The 18,067-nt window shown below is 41.9% G+C and overlaps 1 protein-coding gene across 7 annotated transcripts in view; it reads right to left on the bottom strand.

The window, feature by feature from the left end:
• The window catches only part of tmem161b (transmembrane protein 161B), a 92,902-nt gene extending 79,482 nt beyond the window's left edge, over positions 1 to 13,420 (bottom strand). For 5 of the 7 annotated variants that reach the window (XR_012101507.1, XR_012101510.1, XM_073066963.1 and 2 more), the window contains exons 1-3: positions 13,175 to 13,331; positions 8,652 to 8,755; positions 456 to 539 (exon numbers count right to left, since the gene is read on the bottom strand). Coding sequence is in view for 5 of the 7 variants with exons in the window: in XM_073066963.1 (XP_072923064.1) it covers positions 456 to 539; positions 8,652 to 8,755; positions 13,175 to 13,177 (191 nt within the window). In the remaining 2 variants the exon portion in view is untranslated. The other 2 variants (XM_073066975.1, XM_073066970.1) reach the window with 2 other exon arrangements.
• Positions 13,421 to 18,067: the final 4,647 nt, after the last annotated feature.

Raw genomic sequence — 18,067 nt, 5'->3', positions numbered from 1 at the left:
TCTATAAACTAAACTTCGCTACTTCATATCCCAGCCATAACTCAATAACATTGAGTTAGCCATAATCACCCAAACTAGAGTAATACTTTCATTAATCCCTTTACACTCCAAAAATGTATGTAGCTCATTTGGTCACATGGGTATTTGGACTGTGAGAGGAAACTCAAGCACTCACAGGAAGAATGTATAAACTCCTTTCAGACATGCTGGAATTGAACTCAAAACTCCAAGGCCCAAAACTGCAACAGTGTCACACTAACCACTGCGCTACTGTGGTGCCCCCACACATCACGGCAAATTCTTAATATATTGTCATTTTTATGGTGAATAAACTTGATGCTTGATTCTTGAGAACCTCAATAGAGTCAAGATAACAGAAAAATCCTAGGGCACTTGATGTTACAAAGGTCAATCTGATGTTGGACAGATTAACTGGAGGAAGAGCATGGCATTACCTTTCTTTCTTGGATTTTGCTTTCTGTTGCTTTCCAGCCAACACTTGAAGTTGTTCTTCTGTAGGATGCTGGTACCATTGCAAGCTGTAACAACACCATTTGAATATTATTTATATTGTATACTGTATTGTATGAATATTGTAAACTGTTCCTCTAACACTGTGTGTAACTCTCCAATTCCAGTGTTTTCTACTTTCAACATTATGCTTAGAGTCAGAATCACAGAACACTAAAGAAACAGGCTCTTCAGCTCAAAAAGTCCATGTTGAACTTACAACACAATAACCAGAATTTCAAACCCACTAATGATGCAATCTACATCCAATTCTAATTCTAAGGACAAGCCATTGGGTATATTTAAAGCAGAAGTTGATCGGTTCTTGATTAGTCAAGGTATCAGATGTTATGGGGAGAAGGCAGAATGGGGTTGAGAGGGATAGCAAATCAGCCATGATGGAATAGCAGAGCAGATTCAATGGGCTGAATAGCCTAATTTTGCTCCTTTATCTTATGGTCAACTGGAATGTTATGTGCAATAATCACTCCAATATGTTAACTACCGTAGATTCCGGATTATAAGCCGCTACTTTTTTCCCACACTTTGAACAGCTTTGAACACTGCGGCCTTTACTACGATGCGGCTAATGCATGTTTTTTTTTCATGCCACCAAAAACATTTTGCCTCGTAACAGTATAGACCAATAAAATTGATGAGTAGTTCACAGAGGTCCAATGAAATTGTACGATAAATCAAGCGCACTTTCACAATTAAATTATTGTAAATCAGTCATTTGTACTCACCCTCATCAACATGGAAAACACTCGAAGAAAAGCATTGTGCTGCCTTTATGGCAGTTATTTAGTTTATAATATTTTCGCTTAGTAATTCATTTGTTAGTATTTTCTTGTTAAAGTTAGAAGTGTTAGAAGTGTTTTAAGTATATTTGTTTTCTGTACTACATCCCGGAATGCTATGACGTCACATCCGGTTTCGCCGCGTCTTGTGGGAAAATACCGGTTTGCGATAAACGGAAAGGAGGGGGCGAGCGCATTAGACCCGAGCGAAAACGCTGCTTTTAAGTTAAAGGCGATCAATAACTTTTCCTGGTAGGCTGCAGTATATATTTTTTTTACCAGTCGTTAGGAGATATTGGAATGTTGTTCCTGCACTGTTCAGTAAAAAAAGTATACGCAACGTAATTTGTGTGTTACCGATACGTATGTATATTTAAAAGTAACCGTGTTACAGGCACGGTTTGAAAAAAAGCATTTGCAATATGTATTTGTTTATGTTACCATACGGATTTAATTAAAAGTTTAAAAATCCTCACGTGTAATATCTTTCTGTGTAAATATCTCATATTACAACGTGGGACACCTGCGGCTTAAAATCCGGTGCGGCTTGTACAAGTACAAAATTGATTTTCTTTCTAAAATTAGAGCCTGCGGCTTTTAATCAGGTGCGCTCTGTAGTCCGGAATCTACGGTAGTCTGTTTAATCAGAAAGGCCTCTCACTTTAGACCAGCTTCAGTCTTTACTGTATGCACATCGCATTTGCAGCAAGATAGTTGAACTGACAACATAGTTAACAATGTGTGCACAATCTCACAGCCATTACAAAGATGCAACCGCAGGGTGATCAGAACTCTGTGTTCAGTATTCCAGGTTATACAATTTTCCAAAAGAAAAAATGGGGTGTAGTAGACAGCAAAGAAGACTATCAAAGCTTGCATCAGAATCTGGACCTGCTGGAAAAATGGGATGAAAAATGGCAAATGAAATTTAATGCAGACAAATGTGAGGAGTTGTACTCTAAGAGGACAAACCAGGGTAGGACTTACAAGGTGAGTGGAAGGGCACTGTGGAGTGTGGTGAAACAGACTGATCTGGGAATACAGATCCATAATACCTTGAAAGTGGTAGATAACATCTTAAAGAGAGCTTTCAGAAGTCAAAGTATTGAGTATGCGAGTTCAGAGTTACATTGAAGTAGTACAAGATGTTGGTGAGGCTTAATTTGGAGTATTATGTGCAGTTCTGGTCACTTTCAGGAAAGATATCAATAAGACTGAAGAGTGCAGATAAAATTTACAAAGAATTTGCCGGGACGTGAAGACCTAAGTTACAGGGAAAGGTTGAGTAGGTTAGGACTTTATTCTCCAGAGCATAGGAGAACAAGGGAATATTTAATTGAGGTATACAAAATTATATGGAATATAGACAGGGTAAATGCAGGCAGGTTTTTACCACTGAGGTTGGATGAAATTAGAACTAGAGGTCATGGGCTAAGGGTGAAAGGTGAAATGTTTAAGGGGAATATGATGGGGAAATTCTTCCCTCAGAGGGTGGTGCGAGTGTAGAATGAGATTCCAACAGAAGTGGAGAATAAAGGTCTAATATCAACATCTATTTATTGAGATACAGCATGCAATAGACCCTTCTGGCCCTTCTGTCCAGCAATCCCCACTTTAACCCTAGACTAAGCACAGGACAATTTACAATGACCAATTAACCTGCCAGTGTTTGGATGCGGAAGGAAACTCGAGAAAGCACACATAATCACGGGGAGAACATACAAACTCTATACAGACAGCAGCAGGAATTTAAGAAAAAAATTGGACTGGTACATAAATGGGAGAGGTATGGAGGTGTATGGATTGGATGCAGGTTGATGGGATTAGGCAAAGTAGTAGCTTGGTATGGACTAGATGGGCCAAAGGTCCTGTTTTTGTGCATAGTACTTTATGACTCTAAGTCAAAAGGATAAAGAGGCAGAATACTGTTAGACATTGAAAATAAAAATTTTAAAGAATCAAATTGTAGGCCTAAAAATAGTAGTAGAGTAATTGTAAACTTGTTCTAAATGCAGATACACTCTGAGGCATGCTAATCTCTCTATCAGCATCTATCGTATCTCTTCAATGACAGGCATCAGTTGTAATAGATAATCTTATCTATCTAATCTGATCCACTTTCAATATGTATATTAAAATTAATAATTTTACTGTTCTGAGCATCATTCACTGCAGCTAAATACACGTCACAAACAAGAGATTCTGCAGAGGCTGGAAATCTACAGCAACACACACACACAAACATGCTGGAAGAACTCAACAGGTCTATAGAAAGGAATAAAGATGTTGTTTTGGGCCAAGACCCTTCATCAGGATCTTCATATGTATCATCTTCTGTGAAAATAGATGAACTCTTAGAATATATTCTGATAATATTTTCTGACTGTCTCCAAACCCTTTACTGACCTATCTGTAAGTGCACTATATAATCTTTACTAGACCTCTGACATTCTGACACAGCTTTCAGCAACTATTTTATTATAGTTTAATATAAACTATATGCTGTTTGTGTGCATGATTTGTTCTTTTTTCACACATTAGGTGTTTGACAGTCTGTTGTGTGGGATTTTTACTGGGCTCCATTCTGTTTCTCTGTTTTGTTACGGTCTGCAACAAGGTGAATCTCAAGGTTGTATATGGTATAAATACGTTGATAATAAATGTACTTTAAACTTTGAAATCTAAACAAGCCTTTAGCAAATATAATAGAAGCCTTGGTTGTTTTTTTATTTGCTTTTGGTATCTTTAGATTTACACTTTTGCTTCTTTGTTACGCCTCATTTTTCTTTGTGCACATGAAACACCACAATGACAAAAAAGAATCACAGTAGTATCCCCAATATAAAAGAAATTTCCCTCCACTAATTTCTTAAACATCACAGTGGAGATCTGTACTAATCAAAATAAATTTTGCAATTTCAAAACTAATTTCATTTTGAGCACATTGAAATGGAGCTCTGTCACAGGAAGGCAGCATTATCATTAGAGACCCTCCCCCCCCCCCCCCCCCCCCCCAACACCAGGACATGCCCTTCCTGCTGCAATCAGGAAGAAAGTACACGAGCCTCAGGACCAACATCACCTGGTTCAGGAAAAGCTATTACCCTTCAAACATCAGGCTCTTGAACCAAAGGGGATAACTTCACTTGCCCTATCACTGAAATACTCCCATGGACTCACTTTCAAGGACTCTTCATCTCATGATCTTGATATTTATTGCTTATTTATTTATTGTTATTTCTTTTGTATTTTAGATAGATAGATACTTTATTCATCCCCATGGGGAAATTCAACTTTTTTCCAATGTCCCATACTTGTTGTAGCAAAACTAATTACATACAATACTTAACTCAGTAAAAACAATATGATATGCATCTAAATCACCATCTCAAAAAGCATTAATAATAGCTTTAAAAAGTTCTTAAGTCCTGGCGGTAGAATTGTAAAGCCTAATGGCATTGGGGAGTATTGACCTCTTCATCCTGTCTGAGGAGCATTGCATCGATAGTAACCTGTCGCTGAAACTGCTTCTCTGTCTCTGGATGGTGCTATGTAGAGGATGTTCAGAGTTATCCATAATTGACCGTAGCCTACGCAGCGCCCTTCGCTCAGCTACCGATGTTAAACTCTCCAGTACTTTGCCCACGACAGAGCCCGCCTTCCTTACCAGCTTATTAAGACGTGAGGCGTCCCTCTTCTTAATGCTTCCTCCCCAACACGCCACCACAAAGAAGAGGGCGCTCTCCACAACTGACCTATAGAACATCTTCAGCATCTCACTACAGACATTGAATGACGCCAACCTTCTTAGGAAGTACATTCGACTCTGTGCCTTCCTGCACAAGGCATCTGTGTTGGCAGTCCAGTCTAGCTTCTCGTCTAACTGTACTCCCAGATACTTGTAGGTCTTAACCTGCTCCACACATTCTCCATTAATGATCACTGGCTCCATATGAGGCCTAGATCTCCTAAAGTCCACCACCATCTCCTTGGTCTTGGTGATATTGAGACGCAGGTAGTTTGCACAGTTTCTTGTCTTTTGCACATTAGTTATTTGTCCACCCTGTTGGGTGTGGTCTATTATGGTTCTTGGATTTACTGACTATGCCAGCATAGTCAAACAATATGTACCATGAGATGAAGAGTCCTTGAGAGTGAGCCCAGAGGTTGTGGGAACATTTCAGTGATGGGCGAGTGAAGCTGTTACCCCTTTTGGTTGAAGAGCCCGATGGTTGAGGGGTAATAACTGTCCCTGAACATGGTGGTGAGTCCCGAGACTCCTGTAGTGGTAGGGGTTTCTGATAATGAATGCTGCTTTCCTGCAACAGCGCTCCACGTAAATGTGCGCAATGATGGGGAGGTCTTTACCTTTGATGGACTGGGCTGTATCTACTACTTTTTGTAGGATTTTCCATTCAAGAGCATTGGTGTCTCCAGACCAGGCTGTGATGCAGCCAATCAAAATACTCTCTGCTACACATCTAGAGGTTTGTCAAATTACTCTAATATTCAATCAAAATAGTCAAAATTTACCAAGTACGGACAAAATAGTAACAAATTGAACCAAGCAATAAATCAAGTCAACCACAGACATATCCAGTTCACTGCTGCATCTCAGTGAAGATCTGTCACCTTTACCTAGCTTGTAAGTATTCAAAGTACATACATGTCACCATATATAACCCCAAGATTCATTTACTTGCAGGCATTCATAGTGAATACAAGAAACATAATAGAATCAACAAGAAACCACAACCAACAGAAAAATAAACAACCAAAATGCAAAAGACAACTGTGTAAATGCACAAAGTAGGAATAATGATAATAATAATAATAATAAGCAATAAGCATTGAGAACATGAGATGAGACTTTGAAAGCGAGTCCATAGGTTGTGGGAACAGTTCAGTGTTGGGTTAGGGTTTGAGTGAAGTTATCCCCTTTGGTTCAGGAGCCTGATGGTTGGGAGGGCAATAACTGTTCCTGAACCTGGTGGTGTGAATCCTGAGTCTCTAAATGCCCTCTGAAGTGGTCTTGAAGAATAAAAAAAACAATTAAGTACAAACAATTAATTGTGGCCTTGCCAGAGTTGCTCTGATCTGAGGAATGAATAAATTTTAAAAAAGCTTTCCAACAGGATTTTTAAACTTTATGTGCAGGGGAAAGGGCAAATCAAACAGCAAGACAATAACTGACGGAATTCATCGGTGTTTAAAAAAGAAAGTAGAGTTTTTTTTTCAAACTATTATGTCAATGACAGTCTCCATGTTGTTCCTTACTAATATATTTTGATCTACAGGTACATCAACTTAAGTTTATCTTCATACAACCCTGATTTTAAAAAGTCAGGTGCAAACAGAAAGGCAATTTACTCCACACCAGCATAAATGTGTTCAAGATGACATCTACGAACACTAAATTTCTGTATAAAACAACTTCTGATTCACCGGTTATTTTTTCATGCAATGAGAATAAAATAAGTAATTATTTAATTATGTGTTTATACAACACCTTTGAAATTATAGGGCTCTGTGTGTTATTTGCCAACTTTTTTTATTGTTTGCACAATTTGTTCTTCCCCGCCCCCCCACAAAACACACATAGAAACATAGAAAACCTAAAGCACAACACAGGCCCTTCAGCCCACAAAGTTGTGCCGAACATGTGCCTACCTTAGAAATTACTAGGTTTACATATAGTCCTCTATTTTTCTAAGCTCCATGTACCTATCCAAAAGTCTCTTAAAAGACTCTATCGTATCCACCTCCACCACCGTTGCTGGCAGCCCATTCCACGCACTCACCACTGAGTAAAAAAAAAACTTACCCCTGACATCTCCCCTGTACCTACTCCCCAGCACCTTAAACCTGTGTCCTCTTGTGGCAACCATTTCAACCCTGGGAAAAAGCTTCTGACTATCCACACGATCAATGCCTCTCATCATCTTATACACCTCTATCAGGTCACTTCTCATCCTCCGTCGCTCCAAGGAGAAAAGGACAAGTTCACTCAACCTATTCTCATAAGGCAAGCTCCCCAATCCAGCCAACATCCTTGTAAATCTCCTCTACACCCTTTCTATGGCTTCCACATCCTTCCTGTAGTGAGGAGACCAAAACTCACTACTCCAAGTGGGGTCTGACCAGGGTCCTATATAGCTGCAACATTACCTCTCGGCTCTAAAACTCAATTCCACGATTGATGAAGGCCAATACACCATATGCCTTCTTAACCACAGAGTCAACCTGCACAGCTGCTTTGAGCGTCCTATGGACTTGGACCCCAAGATCCCTCTGATCCTCCACACTGCCAAGAGTCTTACCATTAATACTATATTCTGCCATCATATTTGACCTATCAAAATGAACCACTTCACACTTCTCTGGGATGAACTCCATCTGCCACTTCTCAGCCCATTTTTGCATCCTATCAATGTCCCACTGCAACCTCTGACAGCCGTCCACACTATCCACAACACCCACAACCTTTGTGTCATCAGCAATTGGCTGTCTGACAGTCTTTGTTGTTTGAAGTAAACTTATTATCCAAGTACGTATATGGCACTATATGCAACCCTGAGATTCATTTTCTGCAGTCTTACTCAATAAATCCATAAAAGCATCAATGAAAGACTGCACCAACTAGAGTATTCAACCAGTGTGCAAAAGAGACAGACAAAGAGAGACTCTTACTCTGGATTTCCAGCACCTGCAGAATCTTGTGTTTAAAAGAAACTGCAAGTTGCAAGACCAGGGGGTGTTACCAGATAGAAGGGAGAAAGAATGTACAATGAAAAGAATTTTAAAGATTGACAAGGATGGCCAGGATTCTGTCAGGAGAACCACAAGACTGGAGACCACTTCACTAACCCTTGTGTTTAATAATAATCTGACTCTGACATAAGCATTTCACCTTGCTATTTACTTTACTGGTTCGATGGATAGCAAGTATTCAACTACCTGTCTAATGTTAAGTTATTAATCTGAAATTTCTTAGTTATAAGGAAGGCTTCACACCCAAAACACTGATGTATGCTTTCCTGATTACTTCCTAACTTGTTGTTTAAAATGTGATTTTCTCTTTTGGATTGCAAACATCTCTGGGCCTCAGAAAATATATTTAATTTTCTCCTGAGCCAACAAAAATGTGCAGTAATTTAACTAAAAGAAAAGCCTTGACTAAACTGCACAAATGTGCTTCCTATGACACTTGCTTCTTATGGAAAATATCAGTGGTTGAAATGGTGAGGTGAAAGAGCAAAATTGTTTAAAATCCAATAGATACACAAGCTGCAAGTACGTAAAACTGATCCCAAAATCATCAATTGAAAATAATCCTCATACCTTCCATTGCAAAGCAACCAACGAGCAAACGAGTAGTGGGGTGTAATCTTCTGTATGACGCTGGCCATTACCATAGTGACCACCAACTGCACGCCTATCACACCCTGGAATGGAGAAGAGTCAACTTTTAAACTTCCATAGCCCTCCTGCCCATATAACTATACAGATTTCCTACTGTAGCTCAGCAGTTAGCACAATGCTGTTACAGCTCGGGTAGAATTTCTGGACCATATTTGCACCACAAATATTGAATTCTAGTGATAATCCTGGGAGGCTCATCCTTCTAATTATACACCCTCCTCGTGGTGTGCATTCATCAGTAAATATAAACTTGTATTCCATCCACTGAAGAGCATGCACATACCAATTAAAGTAACTAAACAGAAGTTAGTAAATGACTGTTCAATCTCTGGCCATCTGGTAAGAAATACAGAAACATTTTAGCCAAGACAGTAAGACTGAGAAACAGCTTCTTCCCAAGGGCTGTTCTGCAGTGAATAATACTAGCTTGCCAACGGCCTTTGAGTGTTATAGACTACATATAAATGTGTCTTTTTTAAAATAAGCTGTACCATAGGCATTGTAAACATCTGATTTGCACAGACTGGAGCAGCACCACAATCTCGTTGTCTTGAGCAATGACAAAATAGTTCTATTCTACTTCCAAGAGTATCACAACATTGTCATGGTTTGGAAGCTTGCATGCCTCAATGACCCAGAGACCTACACTGGGTGGCTTTGGCTCTTGGTAGGATCACCCATGCCAAACAGGTCAAAGGGTAGAGGACAGACTAAGAGCAGTCTATTGCTCCTCCAGGTTCAGGGGTTAACTCAGGGCCAACAACCCTGACTGATAAAACAAAACTGTTACAGAAAAAGCAATGAAGAATCCTTCTACATCTGCGTGGCTCAGGACAGACAGATGGAGGACCTTCTTTGCTTCCTTAAACACCAGCAGCATTTCGGGTAGTAAGTATTCTATTCTAGTAAGCATAACTCTACATAAACTTTCACAAGACAAAATATTCTCATAAGATGTAAGAACAGTAGAAATGTTCTTTTCTAATGAAAATATTGTTGTCCCTGAAGACATATAATTTAGTCTGCAAGCACCAAGGTGCCAGTGATATTTTTGACTAAATACACATTGAACTTCCAAAAGGAATAGTCAGCACAAGCTAGATTCAAGATTCAAAAACAAAGCCAATGACCTTCAGAAAAGCTACCCACAAATTTCTAACAACCTCTAATTTGTTGACTGGCCCATTTGCAGTATCAGCTGCTGTGATGCCAACACAGGACAGTTCTCACATACAGAAAAAAAAACTTCAAATTACCTCAACAACAAATCCTTTTGAAGAATTCTTGACATAGCCAACCAGAAAATCAAACTTTTAAACTTATGTTAAGTAAATCACGTAAATAAAGATTAGTCTGGTTAGAGTACGAAATTTGAAATATTTCAAATTTATTTTAGAATTTAAAAAATTTGTCACATGTACATTGAAACATAGTGAAATATGTGCAGTTTGTGTCAATGGCCAACACTGTCTGAGGATACACTGGGGGCAGTCTGCAAGTGTTGCCACGCTTCCAGCACCAACATAACATTTCAATGACTCCCTAAGCCTAACCCACACACCTTTGGAATTTTGAGGAAACCAGAGCACCCATAGGAAACCCACTCAGTCACAGGGAGAATGTACAAACTCCTCAGTGATTCACACATACACCCAGTGATTCAGGACAGCTGCTTCCCTTCTGTCATCCGATTTCTAAATGAGTTGAACCCATGAACACCACCTCACTACTGTATTTTATTTCCGGTTTTGCACTATTTATTTTAACTATTTAATGTTCTTTTTCTTCACCCCTGATAGGTGGTGTGTATGTGTATTTTTCCCACAATCTCAGGTCCTCCACCAGAGGCCTGGGAGCTTGAGGGTTGGCACTGGTCCCAGTAGTGTGCTCTTCTGGACCAAGGTCTTTGATGCTGTTCCTGGGACTTGCTTAAGCCACTCTCCCTTTCCAGGTTTCGCAGCCTCAAGTGCTCCTATCACCACCAGGATTACTCTAGCTTTAACCTTCCACATCCTTTCTACCTGCTCTTTCAAGCTCCGGTATTTCTCCAGCTTCTCATCTTCTTTCCTCCTGATATTACTGTCTCTCGGGATTGCCACATCTATTACTATAGCTTTCCTCTGTTCCTTGTCCAGTATTACTGTGTCTGGTTGTTTGGCCAGTACCTGCTTATCAGTCTGTATTTGGAAGTCCCACAGGATCTTAGCTCTGTCATTCTCCACTACCTTCTCAGGTGTTTCCCATTTGGATGTGGAACTGTCCAATCCATACTCAGTGCACACATTCCTGTACACAATTCCTGCAACTTGGTTGTGCCATTCAGTGTATGCTGTCCCCACCTGCATCTTGCACCCTGCTCCATGGGCTGGATGGTTTCAGTGTATTCCTTGCATAGTCTGCATCGTGGGTCTTGTCTGGTGTGATAGACCCCTGCTTCTATCACTCTTGTGCTCAGTGCCTGTTCTTGTGCAGCCACCAGCAGCACCTCTCTGCTGTCCTTCAGCCCTGCCATTTCCAGCCATTGGTAGGACTTTCTAATGTCAGCCACCTCTGATCTCTGGTGATGGTACATCCCATCCAGTGTCTTGTCCTGCCATGGCCTCTTCTCCTCTGGCTCTGCCTCACCCATTCCCATTTCCATGTCCCCTGCTTACTGTCTGAGGTTTCTCCTAGCAGGTCATCCTTAGGGGCCATCTTCCTGACATACTCATTGATGATTTGCACTTCTTGCAGGACCATGGCCTTGACACATCTAGGTCTTCCTTGTGTCCTCATCGTAGCTTCCTTGCCCCTGCAGGATCCCCAGATGTTTGTAGCTGTTCTGTACATCTGATACTTGGCCTTCAGGTAACTCAACTCTTTCAGTCTTGATCAAATTTGGCTCTTTTCACTACCATTCGGCTCCACGTCTGATGGTCAATTGTGTTTTTGGTTTTGAGTTAGCTTCTAGCATTCTCCTCCAACAGCCCACTGAGTCCTTGATGAAGGTCCTTAATGTCCTGTTAACCTTGTACAGAGAAAGGCATTCCAGGATCCATGCACGGGACATTGAGTCGTATGCTTTCTGGTTGTCGACCCAGGCTCTGCTAAGGTGGGTTTGCCTGGTTTTGGGAGTCCTGCATGACCAGTGGTTGGTGCTTGGAGCCCCTGGTTTCATCACCAATGCCCCGCTGAGCAGGGCCAGTACTTCCTTCATAGCTGAGATGAGCCTTTGGTCATCCCACCTTTCTGAAGCTCTGCCCTTGTGGTTCTCATCTTGGCTTCCAATCGTCGTCGTTTCCAGGGAGGCTTATAACAGTACTCTGTACTGTATTTTCAAGCCTGAAAGCACATACCACTGGGCTCAAAGACAACTTCTATCCTGCTGTTGTAAGACTATTGAACACTTCCCTAATACAACAAACTGACCACATTATCTAACTTGTGAACTTGCACCTTCTGGTCTATCTGCACTCTACCTTCTCTATAACTGTATCACTTTATTCTACACTGTTTTCCCTTGTACAACATAGTGCACTGCAGTATGAACAGTATGACAGATAAGTTTTTCACTAACTCGCTGCACATGACAATAATAATCAAATAATCACTGCCTGGGTGATGCCATCTTTTCACAGCTACTAGCAGGCAGGGGTTACATAAGACTGAAGTCCTGCACCACCAGGTTAAAGGAAAGCTCCTTCCAATCAACAGTTTCTTGAATCAACCAGCAATACCCTAATTACTAGTTCAGCAACACTACAATCACTTTGCTCTAAAATTGACTTTTAAATAACTATCCTAAAAAGCTATTGAATGGTTCCCTGGTGCAAGAAACTCCTGACCTCAGAATCTACCTTGATATGACCTTGTAACTTACTCTCTATTTACACTACACTCTCTGTAACAGCAATACATTATTCTGTTGTTGTTTAACCTGTATTACATCAATGAAACGTTGTAATAATTTGATCTGTATGAAGATCGTCTGTGGAAGACGTTTTTAACTGTACATGTGACAATTCCAATTTACACAAGTTTCTCCCACCCCCACGGTGCCTCGGTACAAGGGGCAGTAATCAACCAAACAAATTTACGAGTCCTGAAGAGCATCGGCCGGTAACGTCTATTCATTTCCATAGACGCTGCCTGACCTGCTGAGTTCCTCCAGCATTTTGTGTGGGTCGCTCTGGATTTCCAAAATCTGCTGATTTTCTCGTGTTTAAATTATTTTTTCACTAGACCTCAGTACGTGTGACTGGAACAAACGAGTATCAATTTAGATAAGTTTTTCGCTGTATCTCGGCACTTACGACAGTAGCAACCCACTTTACCGATGTAAGAGCGTGGGAAGCTGAGAAGATTTCGGACAACCTCTGATGTTGTCTCCCCTTCAGCCCAGAGCCAGGTCCGCTCACCCACCGTCAGCGGGTTCACCCCAGCCCCTTCCCGACCGCACTCACCATGTCGCCGGGTAACTCCGTCCTAGGAAGGTCAATGAAGAGATGGCAAGGACACGTCTGGCCCGCGCTGCGACCATCGGCCTCTCCGGAGCGGACGTTTGTCCTCCAACCTGTTTGAATCAGCAGTCTGGCGCCATGGTTCACCCTCCACGAACGCCAGAGGTCACCAAGGACCCTCGCCGCGCTTGTCCAGCGTCTGCCTGCCACAGTGAAGACAAATCTCGGGGGAAGACAAGCTGCCGAGTTAATTGTGAACGTTCAATCCAGCGGTTCATAGTCATCTGAAGAAAATATATAATTATTCCTGCCCGAGCAACCAAAAGAAAAGGTTGACTATTGCGGAGGAGAGGTGTCGCTTTCGATTGGTCGTAGCAACCAACTGCGACGGAAGGTTTAAAAAGTCCCCGCCCTTCCCCAGCCGGTCCTGCTTGGGGGGGGGGGGCACTCGTCTGCCATTTTGAGAAGGTCATTTGGTAAATCTAGTTATTTGGAACAATGATGCGAAGGTGAAATACTGCTAATTTAGACCTTGGAATTAACCTTTTTTTTTAGTGATCCTAGGCAGTTCTATCAATTTTCATCGTGAACTACAATTTTTATTTCTTGTGCAAAGCATCACCTGTAAATTTACATGATTACAAGAGATTTTGCAGATGTTGGAAATCCAGAGCAACACACACAAAATGCTGGAGGAACTCGGCAGGTCAGACAGCATCGATGGAAGTGAATAAACAGTCGACGTTTCAGGATTAAACCATTCTTCAGGACTGAAAAGGAAGGGAGAAGATGCCAGTAGAAGGTGGGGGGAAGAAGAGATGGAGGACAACCTGGATGATGAGGACACCTTGTGGGGGGGGGGGGGCAGAATATATTCATGATACTCTACTGTGTGTAGATTGCCCATTGAGTGGTTGTTGGGTGTTCCATAACTTGTTCCTGATTCCTGCAGTCACCTACTAGAGAAGTCTTTAAAGTCATTGGTCAAAGAAGTTTGAAAGTTCATTGTGTATAGAACACAGAACAGTACAGCACAGGAACAGACCATTCAGCCCAAAATGTTGTGTTATATCAATGAAAAAGCAAGTCAAAACAAACACTAAAACCCTGATCCCTCCTACCCACACAATGTCCATATCCTTCAATCTTCCTTGTATCCGTGTGCTTATCTAAAAGTCTCTTAAAAGCCTCTTATGTATTTGCCTCAACTACCATACCAGGCAGCACATTCTAGGCATCCACAACTCTGGTTTAAAAAACTTATCCCTCACATCCCCCTTGAACCTACTCCCTGTCACCTTCAAGTATGCACCTTGCTATAGGATATTCCAACCCTGGGAAATAGATACTCTCTGTCCACTCTATCTATGCCTCTCATAATCTTATAAACCTCTATCAGATCACCCGTCAGCCTCTGACACTCCAGAGAAAACAACCCCAGTTTATTCATCCTCTCATGATAGCACATGCCCTTTGAACCAGGTAACATCCTGGTAAGCCACTACTGCACCCTCTCCAAAGCTTCACATCCTTCCTATAGTGGGAGAACCAGAACTGTATACAATACTCCAGACATACTTCTTGACATTTGAACTCAGTGCCTCAACTAATAACAGCAAGCATTCCAAAAGCCTTCTTAACCACCTTTTTGACCTATGTAGCCAATGTCCTATCATCTGAAAAGAAAGCAGCCTATGCCTATATATAGTAAGATAGGGACAACATCAATCATTGTCTGATAAGCACCAAATAATATTTACTCCACTTGAGTGTCAGTCAATGACTACCTCCAGTCAGAGAGACATTACTGTCTTTACTGGCACGAAGGAGAGTCACTGTCTCTGATTTCCCACATTCAATGTCCTGGGAACATCGGGATCAGCCACATAAGCAGTGTGGCTCTGGGAGGAGATGAAAAATTACACATCCAGTGTGAGTGATTTTTGTCCCACCTCCCCAAAGCTTTTGCACCATTGCAAGCCACCAACACTCCCCATTTCCCTCCATCACTGGCATACTATGACTACAAAACACCATCACTAAAACTAACTGCAATGCTTTTTGTGCTTAAGTACCCCAGCTGCCCAAAGTCCAAAGATGTACCGGTTAGTAGGTCAATTATTCATTGTAAATTGTCCCGTGATTAGGCTAGGGTTAATCAGGAGTTTATGGGCAACGCACCTCAAAGGGCAGGAACCAAGATTCAATGGTTCAATTGTCCCATTTAATATCAGAGAATGTATACAATATACAACCTGAAATTCTTACTCTTCACAGACATCCACAAAACAGAAGAAAACCCCAAAGAATGAATGACAGAAAAAAACATAGGAACCCAAAATCGCCCTGCCCCCCCACACAGCTGTACCTCACAATAAATAAAAAAGACAACCTCTGCCAGCATGAGGGAAAAAGGTTCATTGGAACATTGCATTGGGCATCACCGGCACCAGACTACTGCCATCAAGGACATATATATATGTGTGTGTGTGTGTATATATATATATATATAGATACACACACACACATAAAGATGCCAGAAAAGAGAAAAGGTCCACCCACCCTGCTCATGGGCTGCTTATCCCACTCACATCAGCGAGGAGTGTATGTAGCATCTACCAGGATCACCAGATGCAAAAACATTTACTTTCCCCAAGCAGGAAAGCTGATCAACACCTCCACCCACTAACTCCAACCTTCCACAACCCCAACCCCAACCACCAGTACTTTATTATTTCCTGTCAGTCACCTTATGTACAGACTCTCCTGTGTCTAGCATCACTTTATACAATCAATCTATGTATATAAGCTATCTTATCTATTTATTGGGTATTTTTCTTTTTATAAGACCATAAGATATAGGAGCAGAATGAGGCCATTTTGCCCATCGAGTCTGCTCCACCATTTCATCATTGCTTTCGCTCTCAGCCCCAATCTTCTGCCGTCTCTCTGTATCCCTTCATGCTCTGACCAATCAAGAATTTATCAACATCTGCCTTAAATATACATAAAGACTTGGCCTCCACAGCTGCCTGCAGCAAAGAATTACACAGATTCACCTCTCTCTGGCTAAAGAAATTCCTCCTCATCTCCATTCTAAAAGGACGCCCCTCATTCTGAAGCTGTGACCTCTGGTCTGAGACTCTCCCACCATAGGAAACATCCTCTTCACATCCACTCTGTCAAGGCCTTTCACCATTTAATATGTTTCGATGAAGTCATCCCTCATTCTTCTGAATTCTAGTGAATATAGGCCTGGAGCCATCAAACACTCTTCATATGACAAAACCATTCAATCCTGGAACCATTTTCATGAACCTGCTTTGAACTCTCTCTAGTTTCAGCACACCTTTATAAGATAAGGGGCCCAAAACTGCTCACAATACTCCAATGGCCTTACCAATACGCCAATAGGCCTTACCAATGATTTATAAAGTCTCAACAATATATCCTTGCTTTTATATTCTAGTCCTCATGAAATGAATACTAACATCATATTTGCCTTCCTCGCCACAGACTCATTCTGCAAATTAACCTTTAGGGAATCCTGCACAAGGACTCCCAAGTCCCTTTGCATCTCTGTTTATTTTGTATTCTCTCTCCATTTAGAAATAGGTCAACATTGACAACTGCATTGGTGCTGCTTCATGCACCCATACTGAGCTCATCAATTTCATCAACTTTGCCTATAACTTCCACCCTGCCCTTAAATTCACTTGGCCCATTTCTGACACCTCCCTCCCCTTTCTCAATCTCTCTGTCTCCATCCCTGAAGACGAACTGTCAACCAACATCTATAATCTGATTGATTGCAATGATTATGTTGACTCTACCTCTTCCCACCCTGTTTCCTGTAAAAATGCTATTCCCTTTTCTCAGTTTCTTCGCTTCCACTGCATCTGTTCCCAGGATGGAGCTTTGCATTCCAGGATATCAGAGATCCAAAGATTGAGATTTAAGTTCCTCCACCATTGATGCTGTCCTCACCTGCAGCTCCTCCGTGTCTCATACACCCACACACACCCCATCTTCTCACTGCCTTAATAGTGATAGAGTTCTTCTTCTCCCTTCCTACCACCCCATTGGCCTCCACATCCAACACTTTATCCTCCACAATTTCCACCATCTCCAAAGGGACCCTACCACTAAACATACCTTTACCTCCCCTTCCACTTTCTGCAGGGATCGCTCCCTCTGCAATTCCCTGGCCCATTCGTCCCTGATCCCCACCCCACCCCCAACTAATCTCCTTCCCGGAACTTATCCCCAGCCTAAATGTTACACCTCCTCCCTCACCTCCATTGCGGGACCCAAACAATCCTTCCAGGTGAGGCAACGCTTCACCTGCGAATCCGCTGGGGTTGTTTATGTCCAAATCTCCCAATAAGGCCTCCGCTTCATTGGTGGGGTCCCGCTTGGTGGTGCAGTAATACCAGCGCCAGACTCCGGAATGAAAGTTCCCAAATCCAAGTCAGGCTGAGCGTCCAGCTAGCAACTCGGCCTCGTAAAAACAAGAATAGCTTGCTACGGAAACACCGTCATGACAGTGCCCCGATAGCTCCACTGCCGAGTTAAGGGCTATTCTTCTTTTTCTTCACTGGTGGGACCCATCATAAATTGGGGGACCACTTCATCAAACACCTCCACACCATCCATCACAAGCGGGACTTCCTAGTGGGCAATCACTGAAATTCCTATTCCCAGTCCCATTCCGATGTGTTAGTCCATGGCCTCCTTTTATGCCGAGATGAGGCCACCCTCAGGGTGGAGGAGGAACACCTTATATTCTCTCTGGGTAGCCTCCAACCTGATGGCATGAATATAGATTTCTTCTTCCAGTAAACACCTCCCCCCTCCCCGCCCTTTCTCTATTCCTCACTAGTACAGAAACCACCA

The sequence above is a fragment of the Hemitrygon akajei genome, chromosome 2, assembly GCF_048418815.1.
Source record: "Hemitrygon akajei chromosome 2, sHemAka1.3, whole genome shotgun sequence".
NCBI lineage: Eukaryota > Metazoa > Chordata > Chondrichthyes > Myliobatiformes > Dasyatidae > Hemitrygon > Hemitrygon akajei.
This window is presented reverse-complemented; position numbering and strand designations above follow the sequence as displayed.